Source organism: Lissotriton vulgaris, chromosome 4_1 (genome assembly GCF_964263255.1).
Source record: "Lissotriton vulgaris chromosome 4_1, aLisVul1.2, whole genome shotgun sequence".
Taxonomy (NCBI): Eukaryota; Metazoa; Chordata; class Amphibia; order Caudata; family Salamandridae; genus Lissotriton; species Lissotriton vulgaris.
The window spans coordinates 1,804,283,178-1,804,305,755 of record NC_141691.1 but is presented as its reverse complement, the minus strand read 5'-3'; the positions used below and the strand labels follow the sequence as shown (position 1 = coordinate 1,804,305,755).

Genomic DNA, 22,578 nt, shown 5'->3' with positions numbered 1-22,578 from the left:
GGAGTATGTGTCGCATCCTGTAGGGAGTGCGGAGTGACTTTGTTAGCACTGTGGGTCTGTCATGCAGCTGTGGGAAGGTCATGCCACTGTTCAAGTGGGCAGCTGGAGGATGTTCTGGTGAAGAGTGGGCTTCAACCTCTCAGAATAACCTCTTTTCTGACCAAAAAAAACAATATATGCAGCTTATACCATTACTGTTTACCACATATGTTTAAATAGAGTGAAATGTGGGGCCTCAGGGACTTCATTTTGGTAAAGTTGTGTGTTCATTATTCGTAGCCTTTCCTTCTATTCTTTATTCCTCCAGTATACTTAAAAACTGTTCTCCCATCAATTTCAATATAAACATGTCATACAGTTTTCTTCACACCTCATGAATATCAACTGAAACGTAAACTTTCGGATTACAGGCTGCTTATCCTTGACAAACATCAATGCTAATACGCCTTGCAGTAAGAATGGGAGAAATCATGTCATGCGAAATTTCAAGACATTTTGTGCAACGTGAAATTCACAAATATCAAAAGATTTTGCTAAAATAATTAAAAGTTCGCCTGGACCCAGCTATTTTCTTTCAGGATGTTGTTTTTATCGGTTAAAGTATTACTTAGGGACACTCCTCTTATCAATTATTGGGAAATTCAGCGCCGAATTTACATGTTAGCTTGCAACCAGCATAAGAATAAAGATTAAAGATAAACATAGATTTATGTTTGCTTTTTTTCTCTTATTTGGGGATTACTGTGAGTAGACAAGCACCATGCTGTTTATTTCTTCCCTTGGGAATTTCAAACAAGATGAACAAGCATTGCAAAATCAATAGAGCTGCCTTGGCAAGTTGGTGCAAGTTGATGCGATGGGTACCTTTTTCGTTTGTTTTTATTACAAGTCTGTGTCCCAAAAAGAAAAAAATGCCACCACCTAAATACGGTTGCCTTATTTTTCCAAACTTAAAAAAAATATATATTAACCTTAAAGTGTGATTTTAATAGTACAGTACTTGTGCATTGTAGCGACAGGTATACTTAGTACCAGTATATAAACACCATTTGTATTACAATATGATTCTTATTGGTGCTAAGAAAAGGGACTGTAGCCTTTAAATTACTAAAACCTGAAGACATATTTTAAAAACACAAGGATGACTAATAATGCAAGAAAAATACATTGGCAATGAAATGTATTATCCCTCCAGCCCTGGAGTTTAAATGCACTTTTTTTCTGAAGACGTGTGCATGTGATCAGGTAAAATCTGTGGCTCACTGTGCAAGAGCCGATAGGTGAAGGCGGATGACCCATTGTAGTATTCTTTATGCTGTTCTGGATGAAGAGGCACGATCTAAAGCCCCTGTAAGTGGGTGTATATAGGTAGGTAGGTATTATTTGTTTAATTACATGGGACTGGCACAAGCTGTCTCTGGGCCAGAACTAAAAAGGAAAGATGAGGTAAGGGTGTGGCAGCATGTAGCGCAATACTGCTTCAAATTATATGATGTAAAGTTATTTAAGGGCGGCACAAAATGTGCAGCTCCACCACAATAGACTACTAGTTCTGTAAAAAAAAAAAAATGGGCCTCACAAATGAATACATAATCATATATAAAAAAAAAGTTTATACCCTATTTTTTTTATTATATGCCCTAACTGACTCGCAATGTTTTTTCTGGTTGTAATCGTGACCTGCGCTCAGAAATGTATATTATTGTAGGAAGAATAGTTTCTGTGCAGGAAGAGACACCGTTCTGCACGACAACAATCCTTTGAATGCACCACACATAGAAAGAGGAAAAACTAAAACTAGGAGAAATAAAGATATCGCTCCTCGTTACGCTTCACCTGGGAAGGTACAGAATTTTGACGCATTCCCAAGTCTATCAATAATGGTAAATCTGGGGATGCTCCAAAATCCATAGGTAGATGCGTGGGAACGCCCACGCTCCACCCACAGAAAGCCTTCCTGTGGAAGAGTACTGCAGCAATTTGTGCTGCCTTACCTTACTCTAGATTTATCAAGCCCCTCAGGTCCATGCAAGGTGGTCTTGCGTGGCCTGATAAATCTGACTTAGTAGTTGTGTCACCTTTGCGTCCACTTCTGTGGCTCAAGGGAGACAGAACTCAGTGATAAATTTGACCCTCTGTCTGTATGAACTCCATACAGTTACGCATACCAGTGCTAACATGCACAATGTGCCCTGCCTCTGAGGGGAAATATCTGGGATTACCTATGGACCATGCACTAGGGTGGCATAAACTAAACCTGCTGGCTTGAAGGAATCGATAACCTGCATCTTAGAAATACTTTTTTTAAAGCTTCTTTTCATTTGTGTTTACCACTCATTTAAAGGAACAATACATGTCAGTATTGCATTGAGTTTGTCTCTTCCAGCTTCCTAATGTTAACTGATTATGACACTTCTGTATTATATCGCACTGTGAAATGCGGTTGTCTATGGCCCCCGCAGGGGGCCAATCCAGCAGGGCGGCCTTTTAGTGCCATTTTGGCACCGCCCACCACCGTTCTAGTCTTTGGACAGAAGCCCACTAGCCAGGTCGCCACTGTGGCGTGACTGGCGTCCTTCCTGTGCGACAGGTGAGGGGAAGGCATATATGCCTCCCCCACCCCTCCTGGCAGTCTCTATTCGCCAGCCTCACCGTCGAGAGGAGTTGTGTGTCGCCCATCGTCTTGTCGTCGTTATCTTTAGGCCTGGTCCTGCCTTGTCGCTCCTACGTGACATTAGTAATGGTGAGTGCAGCATAGCCACCCCCACACCCCGTCTCTGGGACAGCCCCAGGTTGCACAGGGGGCATGGCACCGGCTGCCCTGGGGGGGGTGCGATTTCTTTGGAAGCACGGCGGGCAAGGATTCGGGCACTTTCACCCTAGGAAAGCGAATGCTCCTCGGGGTCAGTGCGGGGCTTGGCCAAGCTGGTGCGCACGGGGTCTGGGGTAGGGCCTGTTGAGGTTCCTCCGCATGCTGCCCATGGTGGGCCTAGCTTTATAGGCGGCGACCCGGCCCACTTGAATGATGGCAGGAGAGTCGGCAGTCATGGCTCCTGCGTGTGTCCCAGACCTCCCAGCGGTGGGCCGGGCATTCGATGTCAGTGAGAATGGGCGCCTTCCGGGCTCTCCCACCCTCCGGGGCTCAAACGTTGCAGTCGGCCCAGCACAGAATGGCCATGTGCCCGTGCGGGCTCGGTGTTGACTGCAGTGCCAGGGTTGCAGTCTGGGCGGGGGGCGGTGGTGTAGCTCCCTAGGCCAGCAGCGCCTCCCAGAGACAAGGTAACCCGCAGAACATGTGGGGGCTGGGCTTCCAGTCTGCCAAGACTGCCACTGGGAACTGACCGCATCCCAACTCCAACCCACCCACCCCCTCTCCCATCAGTTTACCGGTGTTTCCTTTGCAGCATAGAGATCTCGGGCATACCGGGGGATTTAACATGGATCTCCCGCTGGAGCACGCTGTCCTCGTGGTGCGTTGCACGAATTGCAAACTCGTGCGATTCCTTATTTCTCCATAGCATTTAGGGAATCGCAAATTTGCGATTCCTTAAATGCTGTGTATGTAGCAATTTTAGCTTGCGAATTTTGTTTAAGAATTCGCAAATTACCACCAACTTTCAGTTGATGGTAACTTGCGAATTCTTCCAGAAATGCACACATTGGCATTTTTAAAGGTGGCATATGATGCACACACATGCCCATAGGGCATGTATGTGCGCCATATGCACACACATGTTCTTTTCAGGGGTGCAGCAGGGTGTCTTTGAGACACCCCTGCACCCTTGCAATAATTCTCAAATTGCGATTAGCAAATTGCGAATTCGCAATTTGAGAATTATTTTGCATTCATTCCTATGGTGTGTTACCGTTACAACGGAACTTTTACAACGTAATGCTGTTACAACGCAGCTATTACATCGCAAATACCATTACAATGCATGCCATTACAACGCATGGCATTACATAGCAGATGGTATTACAACGCATACCATTACATCGTAAGTATTGGTAAGTATTTAATTATTTTTTTTTATTTTATTTAATATGTTATTATTGATTTAATTGTTATTTATTATAAAAACATATTTATTTCGTTTTTAAATATTATAAATTAAATATATTAATTTAAGTATTTTTTAAAATAAGTATGAGTATAGGAGTATATGTTTTGGGGTACTGATGTATATGTTTTGGGGTGTTTGGGTATTTTTAGGTTTTAGGGCAGTGTTTGGGTTTTGGGGTACAGGGGTGTTTTTAGGTTTTAGGGCAGGGTTTGGGTTTTGGGGTACAGGGGTGTTTTTAGGTTTTAGGGTAGGGTTTGGGTTTTGGGGTACAGGGGTGTTTTTAGGTTTTAGGGTAGGGTTTGGGTTTTGGGGTACAGGGGTGTTTTTAGGTTTTAGGGCAGGGTTTGGGTTTTGGGGTACAGGGGTGTTTTTAGGTTTTAGGGCAGGGTTTGGGTTTTGGGGTACAGGGGTGTTTTTAGGTTTTAGGGTAGGGTTTGGGTTTTGGGGTACAGGGGTGTTTTTAGGTTTTAGGGTAGGGTTTGGGTTTTGGGGTACAGGGGTGTTTTTAGGTTTTAGGGCAGGGTTTGGGTTTTGGGGTACAGGGGTGTTTTTAGGTTTTAGGGCAGTGTTTGGGTTTTGGGGTACAGGGGTGTTTTTAGGTTTTAGGGCAGTGTTTGGGTTTTGGGGTACAGGGGTGTTTTTAGGTTTTAGGGCAGTGTTTGGGTTTTGGGGTACAGGGGTGTTTTTAGGTTTTAGGGCAGGGTTTGGGTTTTGGGGTACAGGGGTGTTTTTAGGTTTTAGGGTAGGGTTTGGGTTTTGGGGTACAGGGGTGTTTTTAGGTTTTAGGGCAGGGTTTGGGTTTTGGGGTACAGGGGTGTTTTTAGGTTTTAGGGCAGGGTTTGGATTTTGGGGTACAGGGGTGTTTTTAGGTTTTAGGGCAGGGTTTGGGTTTTGGGGTACAGGGGTATTACGACTTTATATAAATTAAATTAATTAAATTAATTTTATTTAATTTAATTAAATTAATAACAATATTTACAATTATTAATTTAATTGTATTAATAAACGATTACAATTAAATTATATTATTTAAAAATGGTTAATTAATTAAATTCTTTTAATTTTATTAAATATAATTATATTATGTATTATTTATAACTTAATTAAATTATAATTATATTTATTGTAATTAATTGCATTATATTATTTTCTATTTATAAATTTTTTATATATCATTAATTATATTATTTTAAATATATTAAATTAATATATTATTAATTTAAATGTATTAATAAACGATTATAATTAAATTATATTATTTAAAAATGTTTAATTAATTAAATTCTTTTAATTTTATTAATTATAATTATATTATGTATTATTTATAACTTAATTAAATTATAATTATATTTATTGTAATTAATTACATTATATTATTTTCTATTTATAAATTTTTTATATATCATTAATTATATTATTTTAAATTACTATAATTAAATTAATTACTGTTTTAATAATGTTATATTATTTTTATTATTTTAAATTAATTTAATTAACTTTATTACATTTTTTAAAATAAAGATATACTTACCAATACTTACGATGTAATGGTATGCGTTGTAATACCATCTGCTATGTAATGCCATGCGTTGTAATGGCATGCATTGTAATGGTATTTGCGATGTAAAAATCGCGTTGTAACGGAACGCGTTGTAAAACATCGCGTTGTACTGACACCAATCCATTCCTATGGGCCTCCTGGCCCATAGGAATGCATTGGAAATTATTCCTTAATTGCGAATTCGCAAATAAGGAAGCTTAAGGAATCGCAAATAAAAGGCGATTTTGTTCATACATACAATTTTGCATTTCCTAAATAGCGATTCCTTAAAATTCGCTATTTAGGAAATGCTAAATAGTTTGATGATACATAGGGCCCTTGGTGCCGACAGGCAGGAGCGGTGTTTTAGGCAGTGAGTCCGGGCCTGCTGTTGCAATTTCCCCAGCCCCTTGGCGCCACGGCTCCACAACAACCGCTCATTTAATTCCCAGAGGCATGAGAGGCTCACTCGCGGCTTTACTAGGAAGCACAGGTTCAGGGAATGGGCGTGCACTTTGAAGACACTGGGGTCTCCAGTTTGGGGGGCCGTGGCTCGGAAGCTTTGCCCGACCCCCCTTTCGACTGTCCCGGGTGGCGCGCGGCGCTCCTCGCAGCAGGGGCGGCCTTAGGCATGTGCAAGGTGTGCACCTGCACAGGGCCACCAAACCCCAGGGGCCACCACGCCAATATATTTCCTTAATATAATAATCCTCTGAGGATGGATACATAGTTGAGTGGTGTTCCCTGGCAGGGATTTGGTGGCCTCCGGCTTTGTTCCACTTCCAAACACCCTGACCCCCCCTCTTAAGTGGCCTCCGCGCCTGCGTTCCTCCGGGGGCCCCCTACCTACTCTCCCTGCCCAGGGTCGCCATGAGCCTAGAGCCGCCCCTGCTCGCAGGGCAGGGAGCCCGATGGGCAGCAGATTGTTTTGAGGATAATTTATAGGTTGAAGAGCTACGTGCACATGCCTACATTGCCATGAACTAATTGTATTGTATTGTATTGTGTTTCTTATAAAGCGCTAACAATCATCCTACATAGGATATCACGGCGCTGCAATGGCTATGATGAACGGTGGGTAGGCCAATATCCTACAAGATTACTCTGGTTTGGGAAAAATAACGGTTTTCAGTTGTTTTCTAAATGATAGATGGCAATCCGTAAGTCTAAGATCCACAGGCAACTCATTCCATTTGATTGGGGCTATGTGGGAGAAGGCTCGTTCTCCCATCCTGGCTCTCTTCACTAGAGTAGTTCTTGCTGTGAATTGAGAGCAAAGATTTCTGGTAATTTCTAATAATTCAATTACGTGATGTTTATGCCCTGTTTATGCACAGGTCAGACTGCAGGTGGGCTTAAGGTCCCTCCAAGGACAGTGGTGAGATGTGAGGCCCCTTGCCTTCAAGTTTTGCATCAGACCTCAGGACACATTGCCCACATAATTCAGTGTTGATTTGACAGTGGTGCGGGGCATGCAGGGACCGGGCGCGGCGCTTCTACTGCCCTTGTGTTTTCCCATAAACCTGACTGTTGAGAATCTTGCAGATGTCCGTTCTGCTCATATGTCAGCGGGTCCGGAGCTGTGTGTCATGTGCCCCTGCGTGCCGGTTTATGCTCCTCATTTAGCGCTGTTGCACTGTGAGGTGCTGATGGGCATAGCATAGAGGACCGGAATGGAGCCACCCCCTCCCCGGGTGTACTTGCTGCTTGGAAAAAGTGTGACACTTCCGATGCAATAGAATGGATGTCCTAGTCCAGCACACAGTGCTACAGGCCTGCGTGCGTTTTTTTATTGTGTGGATCGGGTCTGGCGGGGGCAGGTCCCAAGAGCAGGGGTCCGGACTGGGCATCGGCTGCCATTCAGATTCGTGGCTCCCGATCGGGTACATGCCGGAGTTCATAGTTACATCTGTGCCTCGAGGCAGACGCCCAGTCATTCATTTCATGATAACGTCTCACCCACCCATCCCTTTGACCTCGGCATTCCGACAGACAGCACACTTATTCATTTAGCAGTTACTTTTTCCAGGCCGCATCGACCACCTGCGATACTGCTCCGGACCGAAAGATCCTTATCAGCGATTTACGGGTTTCGAGTTAGGACATTATTAGGCCCAATAGTATGGGTCCCAAATGGTGTGGTGTAGGAGGGGGCTTGTTCAAAATCTAGGCGCTTAGACATTTGTCCTAGAAATATGACAGCATTTCGAAGACTAATATGACATGTCTTACAACTTTGCTAACCGGATGTCTTTAAGGATGCCATGCTCTTGTCCTGGGTTTTTATTTAAAACCCCGGTGCATTCTGGGAGTTATAGTCCTGCTTTACCTCATTCGATCAAACTGGATTTCCACAACTTAAAAGCACATATGTATTTAAAAAAAGTTCCTTAGACTGCAGCATTACACTGGTGAAATTGAGTCAGAAAAAGGGGGATACCGGCCGATTCGGGCCTTTTTCACAATTGAATCCCCTAGCCAGGCTTGCTTTATTAGACAAACGGCACGCAAAATGAGGGAGCCTCTATGCAGAATGCGGTAGGGGGCTCTGACATTTTCATAGTGCACAGATATTCAAAAGCCTTGTGCTGAAATGCTGTGGCCCTCATTTAGCACAAGAGCTGCAGGGGCCTGTGTTACACCCCTGCATGGCAAAGCAATGCATGGCAGTGATGACCCTACAGGCTGCCGAAGAGTAGCCCATACTTTTACATGGTCAGGGTCAGTGTCACTATGGAAGAACAACCAGTTAGCAAGAGCTCTGTTTCTATCCCATTCAATCAATCGCTGTCACCCCTGGGCAGGGTCCTGCTGGCACTCAGCACCAGCACTTCTAAAAAGCAGGTGCTGAGACGGGTCCCTATTGGCTCTCTCCTTTTGCCCTCAACGGCTGCAGCTTTTGCAGCCGGTTCGTGGCACCCCAGGTGGGGCTGTTCCTTGCTGCTAGTTTTCCTCTGGCCCAGCTTTATGCCTTTGCCCTGTGGGTCGCGTCGCCTCTGTGGGTTGTCCCCACGTGCTCCTTCAAGCCTTGGCCTATTATGCAGTGAGTTTGTCCTCAATCCTTTCACTGTTCCTTAGCGCTGCGGGTAGTGTTGCCCATGTGGGCTGCCCCCATGGGCTCATTTCAGGCCTGAGTCTTATTGTGCAATGAGTATGAAAAGGATGTGCGGCAAAGTTTCATTCATTTCATTTCATTTCAATGCCCTTGCATTTGCGTGCAGCCATTGGTTCAGCTGGGATGGCATGTAGCCTGAGCGTAGCGGTTGCATGTGGGGTTTGTTGTTGTGGCTGCCCTTGAACAGTCCTCTCAATGTACCAAGCCCTTCACAGGCGAATGCCTAGGTGAGAGCCTGGGGACATGTGGGAGGCTGGAGTCACCCGCTGCTGCAGGACAGGGACTCAGGCACATGTTCCACAAAAGCAATCAGCATGGCTCGGGCATGTTGGCCGCCATGGGGGAGGGATCGCTTACTCGGGCGTGCTTCTCAAAAACATCGCCCCATTTGTTTCCTCTTGGTCACGCCTTCGGGTCATGTAGCGGGTCCTCTTGCGATCCCTGGTCCCGCTTGACACGTTTTTGTCCCCCTGCTTTGTGTTGCGGGGTGCCTTGAGCCCGGTGGCAGCATAGGTCGTCGGTGATGTATGATGGTGAGTCTGAGGACCACGTTTACATTATACTCTAATAAAGTTTTCGATAGTGTTGATGTACTCCTCAACACATTTAATCACCGAATACGCCTTCATAGTGTTCAGTGGAGGTAGCTGGCATGGATAGGGTGGATATGAACCATAGCATTGCTGATTTTGCTCCAGAAAGTGTCATTCATAGTCTTTTGATTGTCACTCACATTTGCACTGAAATTATGGAAATCTCACAAATAGCAATCTGCAACCTGGGCAGCTATGGATGGGGGCGGCTAGCTGTCAGTTGGCTATGCAACTGAGCTATATTGGTGTCTTATTTTACCTTATGCAAATAGAAGGACTGATTAGCCAATAGATGGGCTTGTTGTAGGTAGTGCTCCTTTTGTAGTAAATATAGGGATGCAATGGCGTGCTGAATATGTAATGTAACTGGCCCTCATGTATAGTGTTCCAATACCTTTGCATTCACATACAAGTTACATTTGTGTAATTAATATGTAATTCTCAATGCGCGTTAGATTAATGCTATGAATGGCAGATCCGTCAGGTGGTTCAGGGAGCGGATTACCTAGTAAATGCGCGGTGTGCCAGTGGCCGGTCTGAATGCAATAGTCATTGCCTGAGCAAGCTGGGTAGCCCTGCAGATTCGTTTTAAATCTTAAACAATCCTTGAAGATTGCTCAGCGGTCCCTCTGCTCTGTTGGTGTCTTTTATATTGGCCAGGTCCTTCTGAAACTCATCACCGCTTTGTCCAGGACCAGGTGGAAGGTGTACACATCGCTTTCAGCACCTATGCTAAGCAAAGATTTAAGCTTAGCGTTGAGGGTGATATAATATTTATATATAACAGAAGGAGAGAGTCAGGGAAAATACATAAACTATGTGAGGTAGGAACTCCTGGTCCGCGGAATAAATTGTAACAACAATGGAGGAGTATCCCCTCGGCAAAGAAGGCAGAGAAAATTCTCTGTTTCTAGGGCGTAGCGCTAGCACATTATGCCCCAACCCGTTGTCGGACAATGCATGTCCTTATAGAAGACCCCTCACTCACCAACCTAGTTGGTGACATGCTTCATCATCGGGGTCCCACCCCATAGGCCGAGTGCCCACAGGGTGTGCTGCGACACCTGACTACAGTGGAGCTGGTTAGTTTTTCTTTTATATGTGCATAACAATTAAAAGATGACAAGTGTGTAAAACAGGGCCAAAACTATTCACTTCAAGTCTTTATTCTTGAGTGCTTGAACCCCTGTAAAAACAATGTGGCACCCATGCCTAATTAGGTAGGCTTTGGTGTCTCAAGAAGTATGGTGTGTTAAAAATAGCAAAGTGTGCTATGTGAGATTTAACAAGAAAAAATATTACTAATAAGGTCTACATGTTTCAACCATTGATATGATTCCTAGGTTTTCGTCAGGACGTGGTGATTGAACTGGGTGGTCCGCACACGCTAAGGTGCACCCTGCCCTCGTTCAATTAGGAGTCTGCAAAATTGCGATCTCATGTAAAAGGGAGCGTCTTTTCCTTATTCGGGAGAAAAACCTGTAAGACAAATGGGGGGAGAAGGTTGGGATCACGTACCAGGGTAGACAAAACAATGAAGTACACTTAACATATACTCCGCTGGTCGTAGTCACAACCGAAGGATCAATAGATGGAATCATGCCCACGACTTGTTAAAATGGTAGGGTCCATCTACTGCGATCAAAATAAGGGTGCTCCAGTGCTAGTTACCGGAACGTGCTTGAATTAAAAACCAGCGCCCGGATGAGGTGTCGGTCTGGCTTGGTAACTGGGTATCTAGTGAGAAAAGACCGATGTGAGGGAGAGTGATCTTTATCGTGCTGCGTTGTGGAGCGTTGTGATATCGTTATCAGAGACAACCCGGGTGGGCGGCTACGTATACACAGCGTAGGTGGGTTTTTAAGTGTAGTGCTAACGTTGCTATAGTGAATCACAACGGCGGCAAAGTAAAGCTTACACTTGAGGCGATAACTACCGCTTCATGGGCATCTGCATTTCCAAGACGGCAAGTGTCCGTCACCTGTATCAGTTAGGAAACTGAGGCAGTGAATGAGCAGGGTTCTGCCCGTATCAGATAGAAAAATAATGGATGCAAGGGTATAGTGTGGTGGATTGCTGTCCCGCACGCAGGTCAGCGTGATTACACTTACTTGCGACTTCTGTTCGTCTCGCGGTAAACCTACTTGGTTACTGCTAGAGATGCCCCGTGGAATGACCGGCTGTCTACGAAATGCCGAGAAAATAAGCTGTTCCGCATTTCCTGGTTGGGCGTGGCATCGTCTCGTGACCCTCAGTGAGCCAATCGGAGTGCGTTACGGGGGAGGGAACTGCTTCCTCTCCCGATCGCGTAATGACTAGAGCGTGACATGGAGCGGACTTGTTACCATGGTAATCATGCTAGCCAGTTCGTTTGTAAGGGAGGAAATGATTTCTTTAGGAAATTCAGGCATATTGGTGCAAGGGCTCCTTCCCTGAAGGTGAATTAATTACGTTTTTTTTTTTTTTTGACAGAATGGTAAAGGAATGGGGAATGGCAGGTAAATCACAAGGGACTTCGATCAGTATTTCCTGGTATTTCCTTGGACATTGTGGCGCAGAGTGGCCAGCTGGTTCATGAGAGCACGCTCTGCTTATATGTCAAGTCTGTAGGAGAAAATGTTTATCCCATCACTGTGTTCCACGGGATATTATCGTTCAAAAGCTTATTGCAAATTCTGGATCAACTCACCGTGGATAATGACACTATTCTGGTGAGTTTCGATATCGAAAGCCTTTAAACCAGTATCCCCCAGGATGCCACACTGGAGGTACTTAGGAAGGCCCTAGAAAAGGAGGAGTAGACATCGAGAACCCCAAGACAATTTATTCTGGAGTGTGCCAGATTGGCCCTCAAAAGAAACTATTTTGAGTATAAGGACAAGATATTCTTGCAGACTGGGGGTACTTCTATGGGCAGCACATTTGCGCCGAGCGTGGCGGGCCTCTATGTCCATGATTTTGAGGAGAAGTACATCCTCAGCAATACCAACCCCTATAGTTCCAACATTTTATTATGGAGAAGGTACATCGACGATGTGCTGACCATATGGAAGGGTACAGAAGAAACCTTAGTATCCTTCTTCAACTGGATTAATACATGTGACGACCATCTGAGGTTCACGTATGAGAAGGATTTGAATACGTTGGTCTTCCTAGATCTGACGACAACAAAAGAGAACGGAAAGTTGACAACGGTCACTCATTACAAACCCACTGGTAAAAACAACCTACTCCGGTTTGAAAGTTTTTACCCGAGACATTTGCGTGAAAACCTGCCCTACGGCCAGTTTCTGCGGATTCGCAGAAATTGCAGCAAACTTGACGACTATAAGAAGCAAGCCCACGACCTCACCCAGAAATTGCGGAACCGGGGATACCCTGAAAAGATCCTGCACAAAAGTCAAAAACGAGCACGAAACCAGCTGAAAGCGGCTTTACTGGATAACGTAACAAAATCAGTGGATGAAACCCCCCTGACCTGTGTTACCACGTATAACACCATTTCCAATGAAGTAACCAGAATAATAGGGAAACACTGGAACATACTTAAAACAGGTAACTTGTGATGGGAGAAACCCCTGTTCTCGTACAGGAAGGCACGGAGCATCAAAGATGCAATAGTCAACACCAGACCAAAGAAAGAGACGCCAGAAAGAGAAACAATAACTAACTTATGGGGTTTACCGAAAGTGACAGGCCACTATAAATGTGGAAGCTGCAGCGTCTGCCCATTCACTAACAACACCAAGACACTACAGTTGGAACCCAACAAGACCTGGACAATTAGAGGGCAAACTAACTGTAACAGCGAAAACGTCATCTACAGATTAACATGTCCTTGTAACCTACATTATGTAGGAATGACTAGCAGAAAAGTCAAACTACGCATTGGAGAGCACAGGAGCACTATTAGGTGCAAAAAAATCAACACAAGGCTCACTGAACATTATTTGTCTGTTGGGCATACACCTGACGATTTACAGTGGACAATTATCGAGCAGATCAAACCAGGAGCCAATCTTAGTCAACGCCTGTTCGAGAAGGAACAGAGGTGGGTGTACAGACTTTCCACCCACAAGACTGGTTTGAATGATAATATCCCGTGGAACTCAGTGATGGGGTAAACATTTTCTCCTACAGACTTGACATATAAGCAGAGCGTGCTCTCATGAACCAGCTGGCCACTCTGCGCCACAATGTCCAAGGAAATACCAGGAAATACTGATCGAAGTCCCTTGTGATTTACCTGCCATTCCCCATTCCTTTACCATTCTGTCAAAAAAAAAAAAAACTTAATTAATTCACCTTCAGGGAAGGAGCCCTTGCACCAATATGCCTGAATTTCCTAAATAAATAATTTCCTCCCGTACAAACGAACTGGCTAGCATGATTACCATGGTAAGGAGTCCGCTCCGTGTCACGCTCTAGTCATTACGCGATCGGGAGAGGAAGCAGTTCCCTCCCCCGTAACGCACTCCGATTGGCTCACTGAGGGTCACGAGACGATGCCACGCCCAACCAGGAAATGCGGAACGGCTTACTTTCTCAGCATTTCGTAGACAGCCGGTCATTCCACGGGGCATCTCTAGCAGTAACCAAGTAGGTTTACCGCAAGACGAACAGAAGTCGCAAGTAAGTGTAATCACGCTGACCTGCGTGCGGGACAGCAATCCACCGCACTATACCCTTGCATCCATTATTTTTCTATCTGATACGGGCAGAACTCTGCTCATTCACTGCCTCTGTTTCCTAACTGATACAGGTGACGGACACTTGCTGTCTTGGAAATGCAGATGCCCATGAAGCGGTAGTTATCGCCTCAAGTGTAAGCTTTACTTTGCCGCCGTTGTGATTCACTATAGCAACGTTAGCACAACACTTAAAAACCCACCTACGCTGTGTATACGTAGCCGCCCACCCGGGTTGTCTCTGATAACGATATCACAATGCTCCACAACGCAGCACGATAAAGATCACTCTCCCTCACATCGGTCTTTTCTCACTAGATACCCAGTTGCCAAGCCAGACTGACACCTCATCCGGGCGCTGGTTTTTAATTCAAGCACGTTCCGGTAACTAGCACAACTTATTTTGATCACAGTAGATGGACCCTACCATTTTAACAAGAGGTGGGCATGATTCCATCTATTGATCCTTCAGTTGTGACTACGACCAGCAGAGTATATGTTAAGTGTACTTCATTGTTTTGTCTACCCTGGTACGTGATCCCAACCTTGTCCCCCCGTTTGTCTTACAGGTTTTTCTCCCGAATAAGGAAAAGACACACCCTTTTACATGAGATCGCAATTTTGCAGTCTCCTAATTGAACAAGGGCAGGGCGCACCTTAGCGTGTGCGGACCACCCAGTTCAATCACCACGGTCCTGACGAAAACCTAGGAATCATATCAATGGTTGAAACATGTAGACCTTATTAGTAATATTTTTTCTTGTTAAATCTCACATAGCACACTTTGCTATTTTTAACACACCATACTTCTTGAGACACCAAAGCCTACCTAATTAGGCATGGGTGCCACATTGTTTTTACAGGGGTTCAAGCACTCAAGAATAAACACTTGAAGTGAGTAGTTTTGGCCCTGTTTTACACACTTGTCATCTTTTAATTGTTATGCACATATAAAAGAAAAACTAACCAGCTCCACTGTAGTCAGGTGTCGCCGCACACCCTGTGGGCACTCGGCCTATGGGGTGGGACCCCGATGATGAAGCATGACACCAACTAGGTTGGTGAGTGAGGGGTCTTCTATAAGGACATGCATTGTCCGACAACGGGTTGGGGCATAATGTGCTGACTTGAGCGCTAATCCCTAGAAACAGAGAATTTTCTCTGCCTTCTTTGCTGAGGTGATATAATATTCCCTGGTCTTTCTGAAGTGCTCCATAGGGTAGGATGACCCACAGGCAAGGAGCAGCTAGGGTAGTTCACATGTGCGTTATTGACCATGAAGCCAAGTATGCATCGCTGGTCTCTGCTCACACTAAAGTGGGCCAAGATCGCACAAAACATAGGGTGAGAGTGCAGTGTCAGTCATACATGGCGTTTTATGAGAATATGGCAAAGGTAGCAACTATGACATCACAGACTTGATTTCATTTTGCGCTGCGGGCGTCTGCCTTGACAGTAACCGGACAGGGTGCCCTGTGTGGGGCAAAAGAGTATATCAGTTTGGTGTTGATTATTGGTGTGTTAAATCAATTTGTACGGCCAGGGTGCCCTATAGTGGAAAGGCCACTTGAGGACAGTGTGTCTCACTTTGGCTGTACATGAATGAATGTCTTCATTCACTAATACCAATAACGGGCATCGCTACATCCTCCTCAGCAAGGTAGACCAAAGCGGTTTGATATGTCCTTTGACTTTGATGAGTGATTCATTTAATGATTTTCTTTAAAAAACTAATTTCGCCAATTTTAATTCAGTAGTTTGGATGGCACCAATGTCTCAACACCATCAATATTTCACCATCAGATTTGACGATCTGGTAACTCGCATTTAAAGGGGAAGTCCATGGTTCTTTGTTGGTTAGGTAATATTTCTAGTACACAAAGACACCTGTTGCTTAAGGCCTCATGCTCCCATTGCTTCACATTTGGTTTGGTCATCCATAAGGGGGGCAGTCACTTACGTATATCCCGTTGGTTGGCTACATTAGAAAGACTTTCCTTACCCCTGAGCTGTAGGACGGTGGCCCGATTGACCTAGTGTGTCATGGAATCCCTGTGATGTCATGATGAGGTTTGGTAGCACAGGGTAATAGGGGCAGATGGTACTAAGTCTCTCTTGTATAGATGATACGAAGGGTAATTAAAAATTGAGTGGGCACCTGGAGAAGAGCTAAGTTGAGCCAGGATGTCTTGTGCTTTCACCGCACTGTTGAGTTCCAGTCATGAGCGGATCCTATCAGGTTCAGCTGGCTGTGGGTCAGGAAGCGCCAAGGCATCAGCAGCACTGAGCGGCTTACTGCCAGTGGCGGTATCCGTTGCAAGGGACATCTGTTTGATTAGAGCCCTACTCAGAGGTACCGTCTTAAGTGCTTGGAGGTCAGTTGGCACTGCCTTTCAATGGAAGCCATTGTCTAGCAGGCTGCCCCGAGCAGACCATTTGCAGGCTTCAGTAACAGTATCAGCTACCAGTTCAAACATGCATCTTTCACTAATTTACTCAGATAACTGGGTCAGGAATTAAAGCGGGCTTGATAATTCTTGCTTCTACCTGCATTGGTACATCTTGTCAGGAGTGATTGTCAAAGGGATTGCACTTAAGCCGGGCAATGTTAGCACCCACCCACACTAAGCCGATTGTTTAAGGTCACCCTGGGATGCATTTACACAGCCCAGCAGTAGGCCCTTGTGGTTGTCAGTGCAATGAATTACTAAAGTTGAACTGAACAGGAGGTGTGACGGTGGGTTACACCAGCAGTAGTTTGGGGAGAGCTAGACTCTACCCATGTCAAGGTGTAGGCTTAAGTAGTTGGAGTGGCACTCTTAGTTGACCAGGGGTTCGATGCTACATGAGAGCATAGCTGTGTTGCGGCCAGAGCACAGGCTTTGGGTGTTTCCCAGGGTGCAGCAAGTGGAGGCAATGTTCTGTGAGTTGTCGCCAATAGTGGGCACAATACATATATGTGTGTCTCTGGCGTTACAGCTGTGTGGCGCCTGTCTCATTTAGAGGTACACTGTAACGAGGTCGGGAAGGGAGGCCGGGAGGACTGGTGGACACCTGATGGTATTTCCCCTTCTACTCTACAGACTGGAAGAGCGAGGGATGCGTGGGAGCTTCCGGAGGACGAGAGCGAAGAAGCGTCCACGGGCTTCTTTAAGTGGGCGTGTTGCAACGAAGAGGAATCCCCGCCTCCTGATGACGTCTCCTCTCCCGGATGGATGAATTCGGGGGAAGTCCTCTACACGGCGTGTGACGACACCGGGACAGCGAGGACCGGCCCAGGCGAGGAGAGGAGAACGGAGACGCGAGCTGAGGACGGAGAAACTGAAGGAATCGACTGTGGAGGAAAGCCAGGAGGCCAACGTTTCTACGCTCCGCCGTGCCATACTCCTGAGGGAGGAGTATGGCTTAGCCAGGTACGGCGGCGTTTGGCGGGCTGGTTGGGGAAGGGTCCCCCTGTTGCTAGCGTAAAACATTCTTAGGTCTGTGACCGTCCGTCCGCAATTTCCACCCCCTCTTCCCGCTACCCGTACCTGGTACCTTTTTCCCTTACCCCTGTACCTCACACGTATCCTCCCTCCTCAGAGCACGTTAGTAAATACGGGTGCCCCTGCACAAACACCGGGTTCCTTTTGGGCAAACGCGATAAGGAAAGTAGTGGCTAACGGCGTCCCTCTCTCCTTCTTCTCTTTCCATGACCGGAGCCCTGAGACCTCACGGCAGTGAGAGACGATCCAGGAGGGAGACCAGTACCCCGGGACCATAGAAAGACCAGGAAGACCACCACCACGGATAACTCCGTATTCGCGAGGGAGAGACTTACTTATAGAACACGTCGTACCATAAAAATAAAACCCAGTTTAAAGAAGTACACTAGTCAGCCTCTTACTGTTGTAGCACCTGTTCCTATACCGGAGACTGTCCCTAGCACCCCTCCCACGCTTACATACACCCAGGTGAAAATCATGTATTTAAGGTTTGCATGACCAATGTGGTTTGTGGCATCTCCTAGCTGACCCACTGAAGGTGTACTGCAGCTAAACAGGGAACTGGGAATCTTAGTTTCCATCACTTTGGCAGGTTTAAAGCATCCAGGGTTGGAGATGGACAGTAGGTACTGTGCATTTGTGATCCGACGGCAGTTAGGCAAGCGGGGTGCACTGCATAAGTTGTAATTGCCAGCATGGGGTTGCCAAAGGGTGGGCAGTGTGAACGCCCTGCCCCCCTTTTCGGGAATATTCTAGGATGGGGGTTAGGTAGGACTTAGTCAATCCTTAATGTTAGGCACCATATATCAAACAGTGCACACTGTATTAAATAAGACAGATGCCCTCAGCTGGTATGCCTAGGGGGTTTCGCCAGAGGAAGCTGAGCGGGCAGAATTCCCATAAGAAATAAGGGATGCATGCAAGGGCAGGAGGGCACCCTTGATCAGGGCACATATTTCTAGTTATGACCATTCCCTTGCGTCATGAACACAGGTGTTCAGGCACACAGGATGCAAGAAGGACGGCAACTAGGTGAGATCAGCAAATAGATGGGGCAATATGAGCCTTGGTGTCTGTAATTGTCCCGCCCAGAGGTGGCACAGGGATAGGTCATGTGGGGCAGTGGAACGTTCCAGCAGGTGGGTGAATAGTTCTTGGCACAGGTTCACAGGCCAGATGGTCCTTGGATTTCATCAGACACTAGCTGATCCAGGCTAACATCAAGGGCTATTGTTATACAGATAGGGTTCATCTATCACCAGTAGGGAGGGATCTCTTCCTTCGATTTGCGGGAGGCCTGGAAATGAACGGTCGCATGTGTGAAATGTGCTGTGTTGGAGAAATCAGCAACTACATGGGTCAATGTGAGATCTGGTGGTCCGAGATGACCTCCCACAGGGGTCGGAGCTAAGTCAGAGGAGGCTGTTGAACATCTTGTAAGAAGGAACTATTCATGGCCTAAGTACGCAGACCAGAGCGGCCTGGGTTCAATCATACACTAGCTGATTCAGGCAATTGCTAAGGCTACTTTGCTAAGGATGGTGTCCATTGTCATCATTGAAATCCAGGCGTACGCCTAGGTTAGGTTGACAAACATGGGGTGCATTTGTCACAAGTGAGCATTAACACTTTCCACTGGACATGCACGAGGCACTAGAAAGCAGGTTGCAGGTCAGAAATTAGCTGTTTTGGTGGGGGGCTCTGTCATCGACGGCAGCCTCCTCTAGAGCTGTGGCGGAGATACAGGGCGATCTGGAAGCAGACTGGTACAGTAATGGTACCTCTGCGGCAGACCGGTACAGTAAGGGCACCTCCACGTGGCACAGTAGGGGTGCCAGAGCCAAAGACCAGGGGCCTCAGGGCAGGTTCCTGGAGAACCGCAACGGTGCCCCGTTAGTCCTTCTTGTGGTTGGGGGCCTAACCAACCCCGGGTTTGCCCTGCTACGCTACGCCCTGAAAAGGGCGTGAGTAGAAGAGACCAACGTTTCACTTGACCCGGAAGAGGATCAGCAAAGGAAGCACTGACGGGATACCCCACTGTGCTGGCTCACCAGGCGGGCGGGGCAGCATAGGTTAGCACAGCTGCCTGCCCTTGGATCGCCCATAAGATAACCCACATATTGCATACTCTTGTATGGCATAAACCTGCAGCAATATTTTCCCATAACAAAGTTGTCTTGTGTATTAATTCATTCTTGCATGCTCAGACTGGGAGTGGGAGAAGTTGCCGGTAATGGCACTATGAGGCTGAATGAGAGAAAATCCATTTCCGTCCCCTGCAAGCCTAAGCAAGGCAACAACAGCCCCTAGGCAGACACATCTTGTTTCATATTAGGATGTAAAAAATATAAAAGTATTCTAAACAAAACTATCACTATAGTCTCAATATCAAGCAAAAAGCAGTATGTGCTTTAGTCTGCCAGAAATATACCAACAACCAAAATACTGCACAGTTACGTGTGTACAGACATCAGAAAATTACGTGTTAGGCTTGTCTTATGAACAGTGCAATCAAGCAACAAACTCACCTGGTTGGTAGAAGTCAAAGAGATGGGTTCGTTGAGCTGTCCGCTTGTTACATAGTAATTTGAATTAAAGATAGATGGATTTCTCAGGGTATACCGACCACAGAAAGCTTCAATTTCAGTCGTCCCTTGTCCACTGTAACGGCCTCCCTGTAAAGTCAGCCAATACCATCCCGTTAATTAAAGTAAGTGCAGGTTGGAGTTAACCACATTCAAGAGTGAAGAAGCCATTTTGAGCAATGCCACCTTATATATACAATGATAACTAGGAGAGGTGTGGAGGGTTGCAGCAAATAAACCCCACAATTAACAATTAAACAATCAAGTGTGTAGTTTCGTCCTGAAGGTCCGTGTTCCTCTAGTTGGTACCCAGGTCTCCGGAGGTCAAAGGAAGTGCCTTCTTTGGGGAGCATAAGCATCACCCACCCAAGAGTGGCATGCTTCATCACTAGGCAGTGCTCCTCGTTCGAACAGCCCAAAAGAAGACACTTCATGTGCCCCACGCAGACCTGGGTACCAAGTAGAGAAACCTGGGCCTTCATTACGGAACTGTCACTTGATTCTTTAACTATGTATTTGCATACGTACTTGCTGTTGTACTCTCCTGGTAACATTATCAAATAGTTCCTGTTGACGTTTGAAGACCCATCATGCATATTACATTAAATGCGACCCCCTCCTATGAGAACGTGCCCCCTGAGCCGCTGCAGTGCGCCTGCTCCCATGAAGCGCAGCCCTTGGTGAAGAATGCCAAGGTGCAGTCTGAGGTCTGTCAGCTGTAGTATTATGTCCTCCACAAAATCTACACATGTTAAAATTCACATGAGAAGGCAAGAGACAAGCTTGAGTCAAGTAGGAAGGACTTCATTCTTCAAAGTGGTCTTGTCAAAGTATGTCATGCTGAACGAAGTCTGTCTCTAGTGGAAAAACCTTATATTTTCACAAGTATTAAATGGAAAACTTACAAAATATACGATATTCATTCAAGGCAGTTATAATAAGCATTTTGGCATAATTATTTTGGGCCCGATTCACAGAATGAATTTAAGACTCAATCCTAAACTTACTACTATTTTGGTATTCACAGAATGCACTTACTACTTTTGGCATTCACAGAATGCACTTACTACTTTTGGTATTCACAGAAGTTAGGATTTTGTCTTAAGTTTGTCTTAAGACAAACTTAAGACAGACTTAAGACAGTCTTAAGACACACTTAAGACAGTCTTAAGACAAAATCCTAACTTCTGTGAATACCAAAAGTAGTAAGTTCATTCTGTGAATGTCAAAAGTAGTAAGTGCATTCTGTGAATACCAAAATAGTAGTAAGTTTAGGATTGAGTCTTAAGTTAATTCTGTGAATCGGGCCCTTTGAGAATAACTATGCATATATAGTTACTGATATTCCTCCATGTGGCAAGCAAATAGGTGTCTCCAATGGATTCAGGCATACACTAATAGTACAACTGATAGTTCTCTATAATTCGAAATACTTGTTGGGCCCTGGACTGTAGTTTCCTATTTAGCTGCTAATGACACACCATAAAAAAGCAGTACACAGAAATGTAGAAAGTCTCCTTTTTTGCATGTTCCCCCAATATTTTATGATTTATGGACCACGATTGCTGGCATTTTGTATATGTGGACATGGAGAGCCTTTCAATCACCTCCCCCCTGTTTGTGCAATTTCTGCAAAAAAAATGCTAATCATTTTGGGCTAATTATTGGGGGTATTTATCATTGTTTAAGGCCATAGTAAAGTACGCACAAACTGAACACATGCTACAAAATTCAAAGATAAAGCGTTAACTACTGCAGTCTTTAGCCACCCACTTGTGGGAGCCAAACAGAGACCAATTAATATTGTGGCTCAGCTATCAGTGCAATAACGTACAAACTGTTTTGCATGCAAAAATGTCAGATCTGATTTTAAGGGATCTGCAAGTGTGCCATGAAACAGAATGTCCCTGCTGCATGGAGTTCAGGTTTAAAACTAGTTAGGTCTGCCTGCTTATAGGATACAGAAGGAAAACTTGTACAAAAGTTCAATGTTCATTGTGAAACAGTCAGCAACTATTGTGTAAGACTGCAGATTGTAAAACCTTTATTGTTTGAAAAATCTGATGTAGGAACTACTAAAAAAATGGTACTTGCTAAATGGTAATATTTTATTATAAACATAGACATTGAGTTTAAGTGGCACATGAATATTTTATAGAAATGTTGCTAAGGTCTGCCTTTCCTCAAACCAATTTACCAGCTGTGTCTACTGAATGGATGACCAGCGATGAATTTAACTATTTTCTTTCAAATTTCTTTCTCATTCGGTAAGTCTAGGGGAGGTGTGAATGACAAGCTTAATTTGTCCCTATGATGAATAATGGCTTTCTCACTGACATCACCCCCACCACCAATCCATTCCTTCCTGATATCAGATCCAGTAACAGGTAAATGATTAAAGGACTAGGGGCCCAAATGACCTGTTAAACCTTGCATCCTTGGCGTTGTTTCCCCTCTCTAAATTTACCTCTACCTCAGGTAATTTTGACTGTGTGTGGAATTTCGTTT

The 22,578-nt window shown here is 45.2% G+C and overlaps 1 protein-coding gene across 1 annotated transcript in view; it reads right to left on the bottom strand.

The window, feature by feature from the left end:
* The window catches only part of LOC147724582 (fibrocystin-L-like), a 2,246,326-nt gene that overhangs the window by 1,707,880 nt on the left and 515,868 nt on the right, over positions 1-22,578 (bottom strand). The window contains exon 23 of the mRNA XM_086918063.1: positions 20,014-20,160. Within this exon, the coding sequence (XP_086774189.1) occupies positions 20,014-20,160 (147 nt within the window). The remainder of the gene's footprint in view (positions 1-20,013; positions 20,161-22,578) is intronic.